Raw genomic sequence first — 21,539 nt, 5'->3', positions numbered from 1 at the left:
CTAGCAACATGGCCCTATCATGGAAATCTTGACATTAGGATGTAATAAATCACTGACTGCTGCTTACAAATGGTAATTTGACAAGGAGGCTTCAGTAGCTGGGCTCATCTGGAACAACACTGCAGAGATTACACTGATTAAGGAAATGCACACACATTTCACAAAAATGCCTGCACTTCTCACACAAAATCAGAACATTTTTGCAGAGATGCTGCACAGAGTAGGGGTATCACTGTGCTCATTACAGAATTAAGGTTCAGTGAGCCACAAAACAGTCCAAGACCTCATCCAATGTGATGGAGTGATTTACTGTCCAAATCTGTTCGAGAACCTATTTTGCATTACTTGTATCCTCAAATTGAAACCACTATAGCAAAGGCCACAGAGACAAATCTGCCAATGTGAGAATATGCCAAGTGAAAGCCACTCTGTTACTGAGCATCTAAAAGGAGTAACTACACTGGAGATAGTCTTCCTACTTTTTAACATGCTAGAGCAGCCTTAATTTTCAAGTTAAAGTGGGCTAATACTACATACGATCGAGATCTGTGCCTGGATCGACGGTAGTTCGGATCTGCCTGGTTTTTCTCCTTCTGTCGCCGCAGCACAGCTTCCCACTGAGGAGCTGAGTCAACCATGTCATTCTCTTGCCGTAACCTGCAAAACCAGTAGCACGACTTTAGTTCAAGGTCTCTGTCCCAGGATGTTCTGAGAAAGAAATAGGTATTTTTTTCTTTGCAGAACCGCATCTGCAGTTCAACTTTTTATCTTGGTATATTTATAATGTCAATCAATGTTTCCAAAATATACTAAAACACACAAACCTGCATCAAAGATAATTCATTGGTTTGTTATTTAGAAATAGCTTAGGACAAAGATGAATCACTCTAAGTCAGTAAAAACAGGCTTATAACTTGAATTCAGTGTCTTCCAGGACCAAGCCAAATGGCTGGAATTTTTTCCTTACTCTATTTAGCTTTTCAAGTTCACTTCACCTACAGCTAGAAGAAGTCCAATATTGTGATACAATGCTGCAACCTTTTCCAAACATGCTGTTGCAGCACGTGCTTTTGTGGGACCTTGAGAAAACCCCCCGGGACACCCCGAGCAAACTTCTGCTCAGAGGAAGCAGTCCCTTCACCCTGACCTGCAAAACAGCCCATGACAGCTGCCACCACCGCCCAGGCACCTATCACCCTGCTATCACCACCTGTGTGCTGCACTGCCCTCTGTGCCTCTGGCCCCTCTGTGGTCATGCCTGGTACCTCCTCATCTGGCCTTGCTGCTTGCCCCATCGTGAAATGCTTGAATGACCTTCCCCCTCCATCCAAGACTCAGCAGCCCCTACAGCCTGCCTGCTTGCCTGCCTCCCCCCCACACACACACCCTGTAAGCACCTCTGGCCCAGGGAATACCCTGCTTGGTCCAAAAGAGAGGGAAAAATCCACCACAAAGGCATCAAAATCCACCTTCCAAAGAGACACAGATAATCTCATAATTTTATTGATCTAAGAGAGAGGCAAAAAACTAAAGGAGGAGAAAGCCATTAAAATCCAAGCTTCCCAAAAGCAAAATAGTCAATCTTTGTCAGGAAGATGTTCTGTTCTGAGGTTTAGATTAGCTAGTTACTAAAGCAGTAGCTGAATTAAAGTGGCAGAAGGGAAGCTGAAATCCTCAATCCTGTGAATTATTCCGTATCATTAAACGATCCAAATTCTTTAGAAGTAAGAGATTCCAATGTTAGGCTATTTTCAGATGGGATATGTTTTTTTTTTTTTTTAATAAATCCATGAATCCATTATTGGAACGTAGTACAGATTAAAGCTAGTATCACAATTGTATAAACTCGGCACGTTCGACGGCAGACTGAGCTAATTCTGTAATGACACAACTAGCCAGAACAATCACTGTGCCACTATTTGGCCATTTGAGACTATACAGAAGCGCCTCAGTTTTGGGGACACAGGTATGACTGCTGGGATAAGATGCTAAGGTGAAACAAAGTGCTGTATTTGGTTACAGCCGTGAATTTAAAACCCAGCGAAAATTTAAAAACAACCCTGGAAAATATCATCTGAGAGTGGCTCATCTGGTATGACAGCATGACTGGCATATTGAAGAAATCAGAGAAGAGTAACAAGAACGGGAAGACTGACAGGCAAAACAAACAAACCAACAGAGATAAATGGATTACAGTGGAGACTTTACTCCTTAGGAAATGCAAAGCATGTTATTGTTATTGCTCTTCACTACCTGCATGCCTTCCTAGTTGAGTTTTGAATTGTATCAGCCTAAAGTGGCTAAGCAGGCCGTCGCTTCTCCTTTGATCAGATCCTCCCTCACATGTGTAATGAATTTTGAGCTCGATCTCCAGCTACTGTAAACCCTCACAACTCTACCAAATGGCACCAAGCATCTGGAGTAGACCACAGCATAAGGTTTTGATTTCTAGGCAAATTTTTTTCAGCCTGTAATCTGCTGGTGACAGGGATTAACAAAAGCTTCTATCTACAGATTTAACACAAGAACTTACACAGCAACAAGTAATGAATTGTGATTTTCATCCTGAATAATCCAATTTGTGGGACAGCAATCATCCCCCACACGGTATAAACACTATCAACTGCCTTGCACATACAGCAGTCACTTAAAGCTGCATAGGCAGAACACATAGGGCTGCCAGATCAGAACTGTTGTGCTGGACGCTTCTTCTGCCCGTTTGTCAGTACCTTGCCCAGTCCCCCTCGAGGAATAGCACCTAACAGGTCAAGCAGACAGCTGTGCTCTGAAGGATGCATTTGGATGCTGGTCATAAAATAATTGGGAACTACCCATTCTGAACAAAGCACCTGCACAGCCTGGTGGAGCACGATGTCCACGCTCCGGTACAGAGCGCATGAGATCCTGCACCTCTCCAACAAGCTTTGGGAATTACACTTCTACGCTGACCACACATTTTATCAACCTGCTTTTGATGAATGACCTCTCATTAAAGGAGTAAACACATCATTTCTGCTCTGGGTCATCCGACTAATGGAATCCTTTGGGGCTACAAGGGAACAAAATTGCAGTGATAACAGAAAAGTGCTCTTCTGCACAGCTAGAAGACTCCCTGTTCTAAGAGTAAAAAAGGACAAAATGAAAGAAGAAACGACATCAGAGAACATAATAGCTGGCAACAATATACGTGGTTTCCAGCAAAATTCAGCTGGAACCAACAAAAATTCAAATGACATTGTTCAGTGTCATTTCAAGACCATTTCTTAAACAAAATATAGCAATAAACAAGGAAAAAAACCAAACATTCGTATGAGATGCCTACAGTAAAGAAATCTCTGTTGATGCTGGGATAAGAGTGCATTAACAGATATGCCTCAGGTTAGACCACACAGATCCTATTATGATTTTAAGAGATTTTAAGTCTTCATTACATTCTTCTTTTAAATGTGCTTCACTGACTCTTTTGCCTAACACTGTCTCTAGAGAAGCCCATATTTTCATATCGTGTGCACAAAATCTTTAGTTGATAACTCCACCATACCCTATACATTTGGGTAGTGAGCTCAGCATACAGATGTTGTACATGGCTACGTTTAGACATTCCCCTCCAGAGATATGGAAGACTGAGGATGAACAGGAGTCCTACAGCAAAATCCTGCTCCTTGATAGGAACATAGGCAGGCAGTAACACTTTCCCCAAATATGAGACCACTGTAAAATGAGATTTTATTTGAGCTTTATTTTCATTCTATTGTATTATATTTCCCCTGCATAACTTGCTATGGAACTAAAATTTTAAAAATGAGAACTAAACCTTTAGTTGGTGAAACTCAAGATACTACAGTTTTTGCTTCTGGTAAAAAGCCACAGAAAAGTTTTACCATTGGATATAAAAGGGCAATAATATCCTAACTGTAGATGAGAGGAAGCAGAAGCTTGAGCCAGAAATTTTGTAAAATTTTATACTGTTGAAATCAGACTTGCAGTAATTCCATTCTGTTCCTGCATCAGTCCACCACACACGCTTCAGATTTTGATCACATATCCACATTGTGATCTTACCTCCTTTTAGCATTTCTTTTCCCTCCTAAATAAATTTACATCAGTTTTGTACATATGTTCACATATTTCTTTGAAAGAACTGGTGTGAAAAAATCATTTAACTTTCAGACTTTCTCCATTTTTCAGTGTTATCTGCCTATAAATTTTCTGCACTAGGACTTAGAAGACTTTTGTACCCTACAGTGATTTCTTGCTATTTATCTCCCTGAGAGAGTTCTTAAACCAAGCAACCCTGAGGACTTATTTGACTCCTGAAATCTCATTCAAAATATATTTGAGTGTACAGCTACCATTTATTTACAGATGAGATGGATCTTCCAAGTGGAAGACTATTTCCAGTACACACTGTCTACCACTTTGACATATTTTTATCCATATAACAAATTTTGACTATAGCATTAAAAAAACAAATGCGTTTCTTCTGTGATTGAAATGTGCTCATCATAGGTGCTTTTTCAATTACTTATGAACATTTGCTCAGAATAAAATATTCATAAGATGGACTGAAATCTCAAAGGCTGACTGACAGAAAGTAAACAGTTTTGCTCCAGCCTTTTCCCATTGTTTTACCTTTAGAAGGTCACAACTGCATTTCTATTTTTCACAATGGATTTGTTTTCATCTGATAATTACATCACAGTGATCTCCTCTCATGTGAACAATATATTCTATTCTTCCGTGATCAGAATCAGATTCTTCTGGATAATGCGAGAATCAGGCACTTTTTGCCCAATCACAAACAGCAAAACATTGTGTCTGCTTGTGTCACAGGCCTGATTACAGTACTATAAAACAAATTTGTATTAATCTATGCAACAGATAGAGTAATAACAGTGCAAGCTTCCCTGTATTTTCCCATTTAATCCTGTTAGGACTGGATCACCTCTCCTAAAAAGAAAGCAATTCAAACGCCTGTGCCCAGTTAGTGTATTACATTCCTCCTGTGGCTGCTAACAAAATGCAGAAATTCATTATGACTGGTGATTTTCATGCATGTGATGACAACAAGAAAGTCTCAGATGACCTGCTCATTTTATGCTTGTTTGCTGTAACACTGAAATGACTTTTGATCTGGTCTGATTTCAAGCGACTATCTAGAAGTAAGAAATTCTGCAACATTAACACTTTGTCATATATCCCACATTCCTGAAAGTGTCAAACAATACAAAAATATCCATTAACTATATGAAGTCTTTTTTTTTCCTCTCTCTCTCTCTCCTGTTTAACTTTAAGCTCTTTGGCAGGAATTGAGGAAGGGTAGGTAAAGATTCTTTTATTCGTCAAAAAATGGTAAGCCCTACTTAATCCTTCTTACAATTCATTCCTTATATTGCAAGAAGCTCTTAAAAACATTCTTGTGGTCAGTCTCTAATTTCCCTCAATTGCTTGTGTAGTTTTCTGGACAACAAGTTTCATAGGGAAAAAAACTATTTACCTACCAATCACTGAAACTGAAGTCAGTATTTCATTCAAACTTGTGAGCTCTGACTGGAAAACAAATCTTCCATGCACACTAGGTTATTGTTATCCAACTAGTTTGCAAGACTGTTCTAAGTAAGCTCTAAAGAAATCTAATGGCTCAGCTACACTTCGTACCAGCCTTTTACGAATGTAAGGGTTTTTTTTTTTTTAGCATCTCTACCTATTGCAAGTCATGTTTAAATTATTATTATACTACATATTTCTGCAGCACTTTACAAACAAGGCACATCCCCCTGCTTTACCATATCTAGCACATAATTATTTCCAAGAGCTTTGAAATATCTCAAAATTATTTATCACTCACAGCACTGCATGAGAAACAACCAGTAGTTATGGCAGTTTCTGCAGAGAGGTTTTTAGAAATCTGCATTAAACAATTCCTCTTTTGTCAAATGACAGTTCTCGTATGTTTTGTTTACGCAATATGAAGCAACTCTGTAGGCTTTTAAAAAAATCAGTTTTAATAAGTAAATCTCAAAATGCTGTTATCGCACATGTGAAATAAAAGTGGCTGCTTTAAAGGAAAAAAAAATGCTACAATCAATGTTGTTATGTTGTTATACCAGGCTTCTCTTATCAGCAATAAGTAAAATAAACATAAAAAACAAAACATACTAGCATTACTCACTGCTCCTATTAAAAGCTGACATTGCACACATTTGGGGTTTAGGCCCACACTTTGTATTTTGGAAAATAACAACATTTTCCAAAATTTAATCTGTGTATTTAAAAACAACAAGTTGTAGATCCCTTCACAAACATTTTGTGGATTCTTCCCCAAAGCTTATTTTCTGCTAGAATTCTGCATATGAAATTTCTGAAGTGTTGAGGTACACGCTGTGAGTATGTTATCACCATTATCCATTTTATTAGTATTAGTATTTCAAGTCCGTCATAAATGTGGGCCAGTATTTGATTCTACAATTCATTTATGAGTTTTTCCCAAACACAAGGATGACTGCACACTTCTATAGTGTTTATGTACTTTGGTAATTATCCCCCCCCCCTTTATTTTTTTCCCCTAAACATGGGCATTAAGCGACCTCAGAAGGACTGTATACAAGTAAAACATATTAGATTTTTTTTAAAGAGCTATCACAGATGAGCCTATGTTCCACCTGTTTGTGTTTCATATTTCTATGCCTAAAATACAGAATAGTCACCTGTTTCTCTTCTTCCGATGTTCTCTGTTAGAATTTTCTGATTCACTGCCACTGCTGGTGTTACAACGAGATCGAGATCTGGAGAGGAAAAAAGCAATGTAGTTCAAGAACTAAGCATGCAAATCGTATTTCAGTTCATCTCTCCCTCTGAAGATCAATTTATCTATTAATATCTTGCGAAGTACAAAGCAGAAGTGAGAAGTGCTCATTGTTACTTATTTTCTACTGTTACAATATTACAGAAATATTAAAATTCTAAAGGAATGAACAATATTGAGAAGTCATTATTAGGAAAATCAGGATTAAGGAAGAGTTTAGAGGGCTTGTCTAAACCAGAGAGTCTTACTGTCTTTTTCTCCTTAATTAATTAGAAATAGCTGCTTTAAAGGTACTGCGCCCAGAAAGCACTGTCAGGTGAGTGCTGTTTTCCTTCTGAATCACTGCATTGTGTTTTGGGGTTATTTATTTATTTATTTATTTAAGCTCTCAGCATTCTTTGCATATATGCCACAGTGAAACAGTGCTTTGAAATGTGGAATGTTTGCCTTTAAACTGTAGCCATTCTGCCATTTTTCTTACTTCATACAGCAGGACATCCAACAGCAGCTATACCGTAGTTCTGGTATTGGCAAGCAAACTAAAGAGTTCACCACATCTCTCTTCTATTCACTTCAGCTTCCATCTGGCTTCTGCAAATTCCCATCATTTTCCAGGTGTCAGGCAGCATGGAGGAAACACCACTGAATACTGTGATTCTGCTGTCCTCACAAATACAGAATGGTTGAAGGGCTGGCAGATGCACGAGCACAGCTCTGAGATGACTCGAGGCAGAGCTACAAAGATGGTGCACCACGTGAGGGAAAAGGAAATAAAGCGTCGGCTTCTGTATCACCTCTGATTGTGAAGCTTCAAATGGTAAGTTGACATTTATGGCTCTGATTAATAAACTACTGAAGCAGACTGGTGGAACAAGCTGATGCAAAATTAGAGACAGCACTGACAGCTGAACTTCAACAAGAAAATATCATTGTCTTCAGAACCATTATATCAGAACTGAGAATTTATCCTGGAGCTGGAGTCCTGGGGATATGCCTACCTACAGGCAAGCTCCCCTCGGCACAGAGAAGTGCTTGGCAATTACTAGCTAAAAGCTTTAAATCCCTGATTGCCCCTGATCAACAGTGGAGCAGACAGACCAGCTGTCAGCACGTTGGTCCTAGAGACCAGGATTTTTGCTACTGCAGTGCTGGGCTAGGTCCTAAAAAATGGCACTGTATGAGAGGATCTCTGGGGTTATTAAAAACTGTTTTGGACTGTTCTTTACCTCATGTGATAATGGTCTCAGAATGCCTCAAAAGAAAGATACATTTCTCTGCATTTTGCTGCAGTGGAAAGTAGCAGCTTTGCTCTGAAGTCTCCGGGTATGAAGTGAGAGAGGAAAGGAGATGACTCCTGTTGCCACTGACAGGAACACAGATGATCTTTTTCCTCCTTTTTGTCTTCTTCAATGAGCCACTGGCGTAAGACAGCAGACTTATTAAACTACCCCTCAGATAAGCTGCAGAGTGAAGGCAGCTCATGACAAGTAGGTAACGGATAAATGGAAGTATTTCATGCTGAGGCTGGATGCTCCTGAGAAGCACCTGCTCACCACATGGTCTGACCACTCAAGGAGAAGAGCTCAAAGAACGAGGAGGAAGATGAAAGAGATTCCCTAAGAAGCACAACAGCCAAAGCACTGTCCTCCTCAGTGTCATAACTGGTCAGGGAACACATCATTCTAGCCTTCCCCTTTAAAACTAAGGCACTGTTACAGGTGTCCTTCTGTCAGAGCTGACAGGCTCATGAATCTGTCCCTAACAGCTGTGAATTATGGTAAATTGCTGTGTTATTAAATGCCTCAGAGTCTATGGAATCAAAAGCTCAGGAGGGAGGCTGGTCTCCCCTCTCTCCCAAGATAGGGACAATGGGAAATCATTCACTCAAATAGCTCCCATCCTAACACAAGTATTTTAGAATAACAGGACAACCAAAGCCCAGGAAACTCAGTTTAACACAGCTTGTCTGATGTCTGAGGGAAAAGGTTTGGAAAAGCAAAACTTCTCCAGAGGAGAAGCAGAACCCTCCCCTCCCATTCTGCTCACAAATTTTGCACGTTAAAACCACTAAGAGGCTCAAGATAGCCAGTTTCCCAGGTAAAAATGGATATTTCTGGGTGAAGCTGAAAGTGTGGGTAATAGATGTATGTTTTGAAAGAAAAATGTTATTCCAATGGAAGAAGCAGAAACAAAAGACAGTGTCCAAAAGACACTGGCTCAAGCATGTTCGAATAGTTTGGAGAGCAACGAATACCCTAGAACTGCAGCAGACCTTATGTGCTCCATATCTTATTGGTTGCTCAATAAAATATTATCATTTCCTACAAATCTCAACTCTCCACATCCGTAGGTCATCAGAGCAACACTGTTCTTCCACATTTCTCATGATTTCAAGTATTTCCTTACTCGGATTTAGGCAATTAATCCCCAAAAGTACCAAAGCATCAAAAAGCATACTGTGTCAGGAAAACTGCAAGATAAACATCCTAATTTGCTCAAATTCAAGTCCTCTAGCTTTTCAGGAATGAAAATATGATCCACCTTTTGTACTGTTCATCAAATTACCTTGCGTTCCCTATTGGGAAAACACTTGCAGAGAGACAGCAGGGCTGCTGAGCTGTCAGCTGAGTGGCAGCTGCTCACATTAGCTGTCATCATACATGCTTTCACCACATATTAAACATCAGCTTTTACTGAACTGAATAAAATACTAAAAATGGAAATATGGCAATTTCCTAAATCAAGTGCAAGAGCATATAGGATTATCCTGATCTCTGACAATTGCATTCTTTCATTCTTCTTTCTCATCCTTTCCTGGGCACACAACATATTTGAAATATTGAGGATGGTGCCCCTGTATGGTCTGGCACAAGGAGCAGGAAAGAAGGCACTATCAGTTAGGCAAGAGAGGCAGAACATACCACAGCCCAGGAGGGGACCTAAGGGCCTGGGAGGTTGCCGGATTTGGTATTTCAGAGAAACAACTGACAAAGGGTTCATATTCTCGTATTCTGGCATGATTAAGGGAAAGGAAGGTAGCCAAATTGTGAGGAGGTGAAGAAAGTCTATTCCATTATATAATTCTGGTGTCTGGAACACACACGTACATTTGTAACGTAATATGGCAGACAGCTTTTGGGAACAGATCCCTTCCGAGTCCTGGAGTTTTCCACCTGAGATGTCTAAATTCTCTGCTTTATGTTCTGGTCATGAACGACAGGACTATCACCGGCAGAGCGTAATGGCAACATCCTTCAAAAAGTTACTCTGTTTTCTTACAATAGGTGCAAAGTACACGAGCTTTCTCCCTGACTTCCTGTGATTGTCTCTGAGATTTCTGTAACTGTGCCAGAGCTCCTTTCCTGCGCTGCAGCAGTGAATCAGATCCTGGGAGTGTTTCCTTCACAAGACTCAACGAACTCCAACACTAAAATGAACTGCTCTGTCTCCTCTTTCCAGTGGCCAGGGTAGAAGCACAGGAGCAGAGAGTAGCACTGGGCAAAGTCACAGCAGTCAGATGTGATAGTAGAGAATTCCAGAAAAAAGAATTTGCCAAAAGTTGAGTTGTGGAAATGCATACTTAATCACACACTAGCATTTTATTTGGAAGTGTGACATCTAGTCAAGACCACAGAGGAAGAAAACAAGTTTAAAATATATGCAGCAAAAATGTGGAAGATACAATGAGAAGACTGTAAGAAGTTGAATCAGAATAGATATGCGTATACCTACCTTTTGCAGGACAATTCATCTCAAATACGAACTTACTCCCTTTCAAAACAGGTTAATTGAAGTAGAGCGACAGGTTAGAGAATTCAAAACAAAATCTTCAGTACTACAGATGTAAAGTCCAAAACCTCCAACCTCAGGAATTGACTTTCGGGTTGCAGATAAGCCTTCAGGAAGCTTCCACAAGCTATTTCTAGCATGGTATAGTAACAACGTGCATCTGGTATCAATCTGTGCTGTGATGAGGTTATACTACTGAGCATTTTAGCAAAAGTAAGGCAGGAAAGAAAAAAGTCTATGGGTAGAACACAACAAGACTGTTAAACATTCAAGAGGATGGGGAGGAGGGAAGGAAGGGAGGGAATACAGGGAACAAGAATATGATCAGTACCTTCATTACCATTTCAGCACTGCCATAGATTATATATTTACCTTCTTCTTTGCTTTAAATCTGAATCTTCGCCACTGTTTTGGGCTTTCCTATGACATTAAGGAAGTTTTAATGAAATATTATTGGGTCACTTAAATACAAAAAAGCACTCATCTTTTCAAACAAAACCTTCACATAGAGGTTTTTTTTTTTTTAGTAGAATTTAAGGCAGAAAAAAGGGGGCATGTGCTTGTTCTACACTTTGCAGGTCACCTTTACAATAAGCTGCAAAGGCATGATCCCATTTGAACTCTCATTGCAAACCTCTGACTTTCAAGGTCGAGCACAGTAAGCTGGTGTTTAGAGCTTCCTACTGTTTCCAGCATAGCAAAGCCGGATATTTTCCTCTTAATTCCAATAAGGAGCATTTAAACAATATGGCTATTGTTATTAAACAGATGAAAAAGGAAAGTGCAAGAATAAAATGTGAGATTCAGGAAGACATAATTAGGTTAGTATCCACTCGCTATTGTCAGTCTTCACAGTCTAATATATGAGATAAGACTTTAAAAAATATTTTCGTAGTGTAGTGACCCAAGAGAAAACTTGGTTTTGGCATGAACACCTGTCTGCCTAGATGATGAGCCAAATGCAAATCCCAGATGATAAACACTTTGCATCTCAAAAGATCCTCTCCTATATGGTACACAAACATTATTCTTTTCATGATACAAGATGGCTTTTGCACTGCATATCTGTATTCCTCTGTTTTTGCAGAGCCCAGCAAGTCCTTCTAACAACCAAGCTAGAAATGAATCAGAAAATCCATCTCAGGAAACACACTGTTATTAACTCTCTTAAGTGCTATGTCCATAGAGTAAATCAACATTGCTGCATTGACTTAAAGAGAGCTACATTGATATACCTTAACTCAGGCGTGAGATCACTAAGCAGATTCCATGAATGAATTTCTTCTTTCCTGTTCTACACTGCTAATGGCAGATAAAAGGAGCAATTCAGAAAACAAACGTAAAAGCTCCATATCTATCTAGAAGATTTCCTCATCAATACAGCTGTATCTTCAAAGATCCCTTTGCAAACCCTGGCTCTGAGGGGCAAACAAGGAGCAGCATCAGAGACGTCAGAAGGAAGCTTAACTCAAGTGTGCTATCTCATAAGGCAGCCACAAAAGACCACTATAAATATGGTAGAGTGGCTATGCTTGCCTACAGCTCACTCTAAACCATAGCTAAGGTACCCCAGTGCTAGCTCGGATGATGAAAGCAGCTTCTCAGGAAAACAAATCATCCCAGGCAAAACGTAGTCACTCAAAACTGTATCACTTCAGGATCTGAACTGTCCCTGTAATTTGCATTTTGGCCATACTCTGCAACATGCAGCACAGAATTTCCATCTATGTCATTCTACTTCTTTAAGTTACTCAATTCAGCACATACCCATTAAAAATACATTAAGTAATCACAGTCATATTTTTACTGGCATACTTTCTAATGTAAAGTAATTTGCATGTTGAAAACAACAGCTCACACCTTTATTTTTTGCTGTACTTAAAGCAAAGCAATGTATTTAAAGCAAAATACTGTTCTATATCAGAAGCTCATTATCAAGCAAGCAACCTCAGTCCTCTGCTTTACAAAGGAAGAATATCTGCAGCAACTAAAATGATCTTGCCAGTGCAAATAATGCAAGTTCTTGGATTTTCAGTATTATTTTCCTGGTACTAAGAACAGCGAATGGGCTAAAAGCCTAACTGAAGCATCTTTTCCTTTTCTTTTGCCATTTTATTTTGTCTTGTTTTGTATTGACAACTGACCCCTGGAGTACTGGATTTTCCCAGGACCCAGCTATGTCTCCAAGAGCCCTGACTGAACACAGAGCATGCAGCATCACAACAAGATTTCTACCTAAGCAGCAGCTAACACTGATAAGCCTCAGTGCTCTTACCTCCTCCGGACTGGCTGCCCAGATTCATTCTCACTGCCGCCTGACGGGTTCCGTCGCCGAGAATAAGGAAACTTTGGTGATTTATTGCGGTCACTGGGAGAATTATACAGCCCACTAGAGTTTAAAAAGGAAGGGCAAACAATAGTCTTTTAAAACTTCCAAGAAATTTAAGTCAGCTAATCTACATTCAGTCTACAAAAATAATGAGAAGGGACACACACACACACACGTGTATATACATATATATACTCTGAATACATATATATATATATTTAGTTATACATATGTGCGCATGTGCTATATAAATACACATGGTACTGCTTTCCAGGAATAAATATTTTACACTTAATCACATCGTGAAAATATAGGGGAGAGTACACTTAGCACTGACACCACAGCTCTAAACTTACAAAATGTACAACCAAGCATGTGTTTCTTTTAGCATAATAAATTTGTTGCACTTATAATGACTTATGCAACCAAGAGCTACACATTCAAATGCACCTATATTCTTTATATACTTTTTCCATGAATAAAGGCGTTAAAACAGTGTTAATATCCTGAAGGGTCTCTTTTACCACTCAGGATCCTGAAAAATTTTACCTTTAGCGCTCTACTGTTCATCTGTACAATTCTCTGCCATTGGCATGGAGGTGTTTCAAGCTTCAGGTTATGTACTTAAGCATGGGTGGGACCCAAGGCTGTAACTGAGTTAGACGCAGACTGCACTGCTGGTTACAAAATGCTTGTATGGATTGTCATGCAGTGCCTTCCTACTGAAATGTAAGGAACTCTTCTGACAGTTTACTAGAGCCTATGACAGGAGTATAAATTACTCCAAGATGGTTCAATGATGCAATAGCAGTACCACAGTTTTTTGGATGAAGCATGCTAAACTCAATAGCACATCTTCATCTAATGTTATTTAGTCCTTTTCATGACAGCTATGTGGAAAATACGATATGCTCACCAAATTCCAGTTAAGGTATTTCTTTCTGCTTTCCTAAAACCCTCTAGTCTTTAGACACATTGTTCTGCACCTCCTTGTGCAGACTGCTCATGATAATGCTACTCTCCTCAGTTAAAAAGCTGCCACAGTTCATCTCAAAGTGAATGTACTTCAGAACTAGAAAATCTTTATTAAAAGCTGTGAAAGCCTCCATGCAGCACACAGTCTTCTTATGTGTTCAAAACTGCATAGTCCTTTAGAACAGGATTTGCAAAAATTCAGTTTTTCTGTATCTTGGCTGTTAGGATATAAATTTCCTTCTGTCCTGAGAACTATTTCAACTCTGAAGCTGTAATGTGACAAGCTGACACTGCTTCTTCTTTAAACATCACAAATAAATGTCTACCCCAGCGAGAGAATACTGACACACTGTTTTGTTCTTATTCTGAAAACTCTTGATATTTACAATAGAACGACAGTAAATCATCATGGTGTCCATAAAAATACAGGAACCTTAGTAAAAAATGCCAGGTAACACACTATACATAGATCTGAATCATCACACAAAAGTAGGGTCATACTAAATCACACCGATGATATATCTAATTCAGCAGCCCATTTCCAGCAGTGGCCATGAGCAACCACTTATGGAAAAGAAAGAAGGTAAATGTGTATGACAGTTCTCGCAATACTCTCTCAGTCCCCAACTACTCCCAGCTCAGAGGACTTCCCCATTCACATGTTGTTCCTCTGTGTTTAGGAGCCCTCAGTGGACTTCTATATATTGGCCCCGTCTCACTCAGGCATCCGTTAACCTTGAGCATCCCTTCTAATGGAGCACAACAGGTCTCCTGTTCACCGGGAGTCACTATTCCTTTTGAGTGCTTTTAAACTGCTCCTAACTACCTTCATCTGACACTCCCAAACTCCTACACTGGAAAAATACAAGAATGCTGGATCTCTATCCCTTTTCTCTATCCTATTCATAATTTTCTAGACCCCTATCACATTACCTAAAATTGTCTCTTTTCCAGACTGGAGTCTTGGCCTATGCAGCTATTCCTTATGCATTTTTTCATTACAGTCATTCATACCTGTAATCACCCTTACTGCCTCTCTCAAAGCCTCTTCCAGCTTTACTCTAACCATTCTAGGATAAGGACATCAGAACTGCACTTATTATACAAAGAGCAAATATATTATCCACAAATCCATACAATGGCGTAATGCCATTCTCTTGCTTTCTTCCTACACGTTTCCAAATAATCACCTCCCCCATAAAGCTATCCACCAAAAGCCTCAAATCCCAGTCCTAAATGGTGATGGCCATCCATGGCCCCTCATTTCACTTGGGAATCCATGATTATTACCTTACTTTACATTTTGTGACTCAATGTCATCTATCATTTACTGACTAGTCACTGTCTCTAAAGATTTACTGCTACTCTTCACAGAACCTTTCATTCTTGATATCCTAAATATTTTTGTGCCATGATTAAGCCTTTTCACCCTTCTTTCCCACTCTTTTACAGATTTGCTGAATAGCAGAGATCCAAGCACAGATCTCTGTCCAATACACTGCTGACTCCTATTTAGGGATCATTTCCTCTTACCCTCTCCTTCCAAATTTTTAGCTGATTGTTCATCCATGACAGTCATGACAGATTTATTATGACACTGCTAATACATTAATATATTATTTCCAGTCCCCTTCACCTTATTGCCAAGGCATGATATTTACCACTGCATGATACCTAAGACATCATGCCTTGCCTTACCTCTGTGGGCCATTTTCCTCCCACGGTGCACTTGTTTTACTTCTTTGGGTTTCTGGACTGTATTCATTTTTCATCTTTTTAAAGCTAAATAAAAGTACAGATATGTTTTTTTAAACCTATATTGTACAGACCATCTTTTCTCCCCCCTCTCCCGCGACCTCTTAAAGAGTTGATCTCAGAGGCATACAGACATCAGAGAGACCCACTCTGGCATACAGCTATTTGCCAGCTATGTGAAAGAAGGCGAACAGCTGCTCTGTTAACTAATCTCATCTAGGAAGAGAGATTGAAAGAAAAAAACATAACTTGAAAATCAGCTCTGCAGTCTCATAATTATGCCTGCACTGAGTCCAAAAAAAGATCAATCTTGTCTCAGAATAGATGAGAACAGATGCTTAAGCAAAACATCTAAGAATAGGGCAAATACACAGGATGCTCTCCCAGCTTTCCACAACATGCAGTTAATGAATTAATGAACCAGAGGTCTTACCTGCTCCCTACCTCTTTTTTTTTTTTTTAAACAAACAAACAAACAAACAAACAAAAACAGTTCTTGACAGAACTTTCTTCCATGGATTTATATAAACACTTTTTTGAACATACTTTTATTTTTGGCATGCATGGTGCCTGGTAGCAGTGAATTCTAGTATTTAACTATAGTACAAAAAGTTATTGCATTTTGTTTCAAAACTTCCACCTGCTTCAAAACTTCCATTATTTAATTCTTGCTAGTTCTAAGCTTATGGGGAAAAAGAAAAAAAAAAACAACAACAAAAAAAAAAAAAGATGAATGATGGTTCTCTAATCACAGTCTCTTCCCCCCCCCCTTTTTTTTTTTAAATTTCTAACACTTGCCCCTCATCTCTTTTTCAAGTTAAAGAGTCATAGTTTGCTTAATCTCTCCCAGTACAGGAGTTATCACATATCTCTGTTCTTCTCATGCTTCTCTTTTATTTTTCTAGGTCTATAGTATCTTCTTTAAGATATGTGCAAGAAACGGAGAGGGGATAACTATTTAAAAAATGACAGACCACAGCTTCATAAAGTAGCACAGTGACGTTCTCTATTTTCTTTTCATCCCTTCCTCAGTAACTCTGTTCACTGTCTTTCTGCTAGGAAAGCAGGAAAGCATCTGTTCCGAGCACTGACCCAACAACGTGGAAGAGCTTTCTTCACCGAGTCCTGCAAGTCAAAGGGACCCGGCTTGAGAGAGAGATTCCAGGGTCGGAAACCAATCTCCTGCCCTGCCTATAGGAGCATGGGGAGAGAAACAACGGGATGCTCCGATCTCTTTTTTTCCCCTTTCTTTCTCACGCTGTCAGCTTTTACAGCTCTCACGTCACAAATGCACCCAGATAGGCTGCTCGCTGCCACCCCACGCGCGGGATGGTGGCCTCTGGCGGGAGCGCGCTGTCTCTTTCCCTCGCCAACGGCTAGTCACGCTCTTCCTAGTGCTCGCTCACAAGATGCACGAGCAGCTCACCTAACACAATACTAAAGAACCATATTAGTTTCCACTAATCTCTTCAAGAAGTATTACTGACAGCATCCCACTACAAACATTAACACTAGAGATGATTCCCAAGCGCAACTGAAACAGCAAAAAAGGTTTTTACAAATGCTTATAGAGAGGGGGACATAAGGCAGAATTCTCGGCTCCGAGCAGGAGGCGACAGGCTCGGCTTTACGACGGAACAGTGGCTACTTAGCTCACTAATCCACTTTTAACCTCAGCCTTTGGTTACTACAGGTCAGTGAGTTAATCATTTAATTCTCACACAGTGAACAAAATGCAAAGCTACAGTAGGTTAGCAGGAAAAGAAATTAGAGTCCACTTTATTAGGTAAATCATCATCTTAATACTGTACCCATTAATTATTGACTCACACGTGCACACAATCTATTTCCCAGCCTTAAAACCATAAGCTTACTGCAGACTGAGCAAGTTACTTGAGTAAATGTTTCTGTCCCATACTACAGGAAACAACTGTTTTTGCACAGCAAAAACTACTGAACAATTCTCAGATCAAGGTTAAGTTTAAAAAAAAAAATTAGATTATGCTTTCAAATCTTAAGAGACAGACATAGAAATAATCCTGGGAGGTGAATCAAGTGCATTAGATTCCTAAGTCGTTACTCACTCAGAGCAGACAGGCACTTAACAGCTAGAGAGCTAGAGCATGGCACCTCTTCAGATACCGGCATTATCTGCAGGAATGCAGTTGCAAAAGGGACTGAGTTCATTCAGAGTATTTGAAAAGGCTGGGATCTGAATTTCATGGGAGATTACTGGGAGTTTTTTTCTGTTTATCTTGAATTTTTACCATTTCTGCAGAAATGACTAAAGACATATCTCAGCAGTTAAGCTACCAAAACTCAGGTCACAATAGCTGCTAAAAGGTGCTTTGTAAGAATGACTGGCAACTAACGCGAGAATTAATGTGGAATGGAGTAAGCTATCAATCTGAAACTGCCTCACAAGGCGTGTGTGCTGTCTGTCAGGTATACTAAGTTTGGTGGACCTAGCAAATGTTTTAGACATACAGACACAGACAAGAAGAAAACAAACCAAGGAAACTAAAAAAATAAACTAAGTAATGTATAAACACAGATATATTTCCTTTCCTGTGCACCTTTTATGCAGATAAATATCTGGAATATAAAGTGGTAATGGGTCAAATTTCTTAACAGAAAATGCACACGAAAAACAACTTCCTTTTTTTTTAGTTTAAAGGTGACTAACACCATTTAAAAAAAAATGCATCAGTGAGAATCTGAGAATTATTTTTAAAATGTGAAGTTAAAGATTAAACCCAGAAACTTTTGAAACTGCCATGCTGAAAGTCCTTTATTCTGTTTCCTGATCTGCAACCTGCCTATCTACCTGCTTCAAATGATTCACCAGTATCACAGCACAGGGAGCACAAGCTGTAATTAAGGGCTCCCCCTTCCCAATACTATCGTCTCTGAATTGCAAAATAAGGGTATCTCTTGCTTTGTGTCTCTTTCTCACTCCTCACAAATTGCAGTTTTCTGCTCAGTGACCTTGCTTCAACAGCAAGAAATGGCAACATCATAAACTTTCTTTTAACTTTTGATCAGAACAGTTTTCAAAGAGCTGGAACACTGGATTCAAATTCTCCCAAATTGAGGAAGCAACTTAACCCTTCTCATTTGGGGCAACAATTCTAATCATTAGGCAACAGAAACATCATCCACCAAGAGTTTGGAGCAAGTCTATTAGACAGTTCTTCAGAGGCCAATCCAGGCACGTAGAATGTGAAGCTCACAGCTTTAGAAAAGAGACAAGGCCAGGGCTGCTCAGCTCAGAAAACTTCTCAGAGTTACTGGGTGCGCACAGACGCACCCATTTAGGCAACTAAGCAAAAAACTCAGATGCCGAGTTCTTGACTCATGCTTTTTTAAGATCACTGTTTTGAGTCAGGCACCTAAATTCCACCTAAATTAAGGGCGGGGATGTAAATCCCTTTCTGAATCTGAGCCTCATCTCTCTCTCAAATATACCTAATAACCAGTAATGCATATTTCAGCACTGAAAATTTAACAAAGCAGACTACGAAAGTCAGAGGAACCCTGGCAATTCCCCACTGAAAAGAATCAGGCACAAATATTCAGGAGTTTTATACCGTATTACCCCTGGATTTACCAGTGTTAATGGGTAATGGACTGCAAGATTCACAGCACAGCTGGAGGGGAAGCCATGCCCAGCATGTCCCTGCCCGTGCCTCGCTAAGCACAGTTAGCCCTGTACGGAGGCAGAGGGCACGTGCCCTGCTCCCAGAGCATCCGTGAAGGCCGTGCCGGTGGTGCTGCCCGCCTGAAGCACTCACAGGAGGAAGGTGTCGGGGAAACACACAAAAGACTTCATACCTATCCTGACCAAGGCAGTGCCTCTTCTGTCACAATCTCATTTCTCATGTTCATGTCTCAGGCTTTGTTTTCCTATTAAAGTGCTCTGATTCATAGGTTCCTGAGCTCTGTTCGTCATCTGGAACCTCTGTTCCAGTTCAGCCCCAAGATCAGGATTTGTTAATACAAATTACTGGGCAATGTTCTATGGCCTTTGTCAGCAGGTAAGATCAGGGAATCCTAAATTTTAAGGGCAGGAGAAAACATGATTAATGATTGTTAAATGAATTCCTCTACTCAATGTAATACATGGTCTTCTAAAAACTGGAAGTGAAATGCTGGTCTATTTACCTTTTCACTGGAGAAGGTGCAATGATTTTTGTAGTTCCTTCATTTTCCCCATTTGTTATAATCTGATTTATGCTGTTAGATCCTGAAAAAATAAAAAATACAAAACAATCCTTTAGCAGTTCCCTTGCACATCTAGTCTGCCTAACCAGCATATTAAAACCTTATATAATCCTACTGAACACAATACTGTATAAGAGAAACTTGATATAGTAACAAAATACATAAAATAGTTTTGAATTGATATAGTAACATTGTGTACATACCAGAAATATTTCCTAAGTTTTGACCAGGAAAACGACAAACTAATGGATTTGAGAACAAATAATGTAAATAGAGAGACACAATAAAGAATAATACTCTAACACAGCCAATGTTCATTTTCAATGAGTCAAAAAGACCTGGCCAGTATTTGAAGGTTACCTGCCTATTTTCCAATTTTGTGCCCAATGCTCTATACATTTGGTCCCACTCTTCCTTCACTGTTGGCACAGCAGTGCCCCACCAGAGCCATTAAAGGGAACCTAAAGAAGGAGAAGGAAAATAGACTTTCCCCTCTTTCAAATATTTCAGGCTCCAAAGGAATAGATTGGTGTATTCATGACTTAGGAGCACTGAGGGTCATAGGATCTGGATTTATAATACTGGGTTAAAGTCAAAATGGCATGATAAAGCTATGTCATACAGCTGTATACACCTCAGTATCGTTTAGAGAAAAAGAGGCAACCTATTTAATTTGGTATGTAGAGCAGGTACATCATGCAGATCTGTTAGAGCTTCAACAATAAACAAAAAATGTATCAATCAACAAGATAGATTGATTTTTATTAGTTTTCATGCTGTGCCATTAACATTCATCTATGCTTCCTCTGTGGAAAGGCTGAGGGGGGAAAAAAAAAGAAAAAGAAAAGAAAAAGCTACGTGCCAAACTTCTTCTAACGGAGAGAAAATCACCTGATAACACAGCTCTATGGAACTATTCCAAGGCTTCCAATACAGCTGAATGGCATTTTAATTTCCCTATCAAAATGGTGAACAGTATTCCCCAGTTCACGTTAGGGCCCATCTAAGGAGATTTGGGTGGATTCATTAGTTTTAAAAGCGTTCGTTTACCCAAAGAATAAAAAAGTGGCAATTTTTTTCTTGCTGTTCCATATGGAGATGTTAAAAAAGCAGTTTTTCTTCAATTTGCATGTTCTCTTTCCATCTCAGTGACAATTTCAGTCATTTCTAACAAAACTGTTCCCATCTCTAGAAGCAGTTGTTACGTAAAACAACAAAACATCACCATTAATTATGTACCTCAGTCCTGGATAGGACTCTTGGGGCGCTCATTGAAGATAATGAAGGATTTCCATTACATATTGGTTGAAACCCATAAAACTGATAGGAAGAAAATGCTACATCTTTTGGAAAGAAGCAAAAGCACCGTAGTGTTAACAAAGTGGTGCAAACTCAGAGTCTTTTTGTTTGGCTAAAACTATAACCACATGTCTAAAATCTAACAGAGACTCAGTTCTGCAGTGTAAGTTTTCTCCATAGCTTGTTCAACTTCCCACATCACTCCTTAAAGGAAAAAGTCTCTGGGGTCTATTCTACTTCAACCTAGGCATCTGAGATGCCCTAAGAAATCTTGTCTGGACATCAACTGATGTCCACCCCTGCAGAAGGGTGTGGGTCTCCTGCAGGCTGCTTCTGCTAGTCTTCTGCAGGTGTCTCAGATAC

At 39.5% G+C, this 21,539-nt stretch overlaps 1 protein-coding gene across 5 annotated transcripts in view; it reads right to left on the bottom strand.

Moving 5' to 3' along the window:
• Positions 1 to 21,539, bottom strand: part of EPB41L4A (erythrocyte membrane protein band 4.1 like 4A) — a 139,402-nt gene that overhangs the window by 14,424 nt on the left and 103,439 nt on the right. For 3 of the 5 annotated variants that reach the window (XM_062600577.1, XM_062600581.1, XM_062600580.1), the window contains exons 13-18: positions 19,818 to 19,899; positions 15,597 to 15,680; positions 12,870 to 12,983; positions 10,967 to 11,014; positions 6,708 to 6,785; positions 538 to 657 (exon numbers count right to left, since the gene is read on the bottom strand). In XM_062600577.1, coding sequence (XP_062456561.1) covers positions 538 to 657; positions 6,708 to 6,785; positions 10,967 to 11,014; positions 12,870 to 12,983; positions 15,597 to 15,680; positions 19,818 to 19,899 — 526 coding nt within the window. The remainder of the gene's footprint in view (positions 1 to 537; positions 658 to 6,707; positions 6,786 to 10,966; positions 11,015 to 12,869; positions 12,984 to 15,596; positions 15,681 to 19,817; positions 19,900 to 21,539) is intronic. The other 2 variants (XM_062600578.1, XM_062600579.1) reach the window with 2 other exon arrangements.

This window comes from Rhea pennata, chromosome Z (assembly GCF_028389875.1).
Source record: "Rhea pennata isolate bPtePen1 chromosome Z, bPtePen1.pri, whole genome shotgun sequence".
In the NCBI taxonomy this organism is placed as follows: domain Eukaryota; kingdom Metazoa; phylum Chordata; class Aves; order Rheiformes; family Rheidae; genus Rhea; species Rhea pennata.
This window is presented reverse-complemented; position numbering and strand designations above follow the sequence as displayed.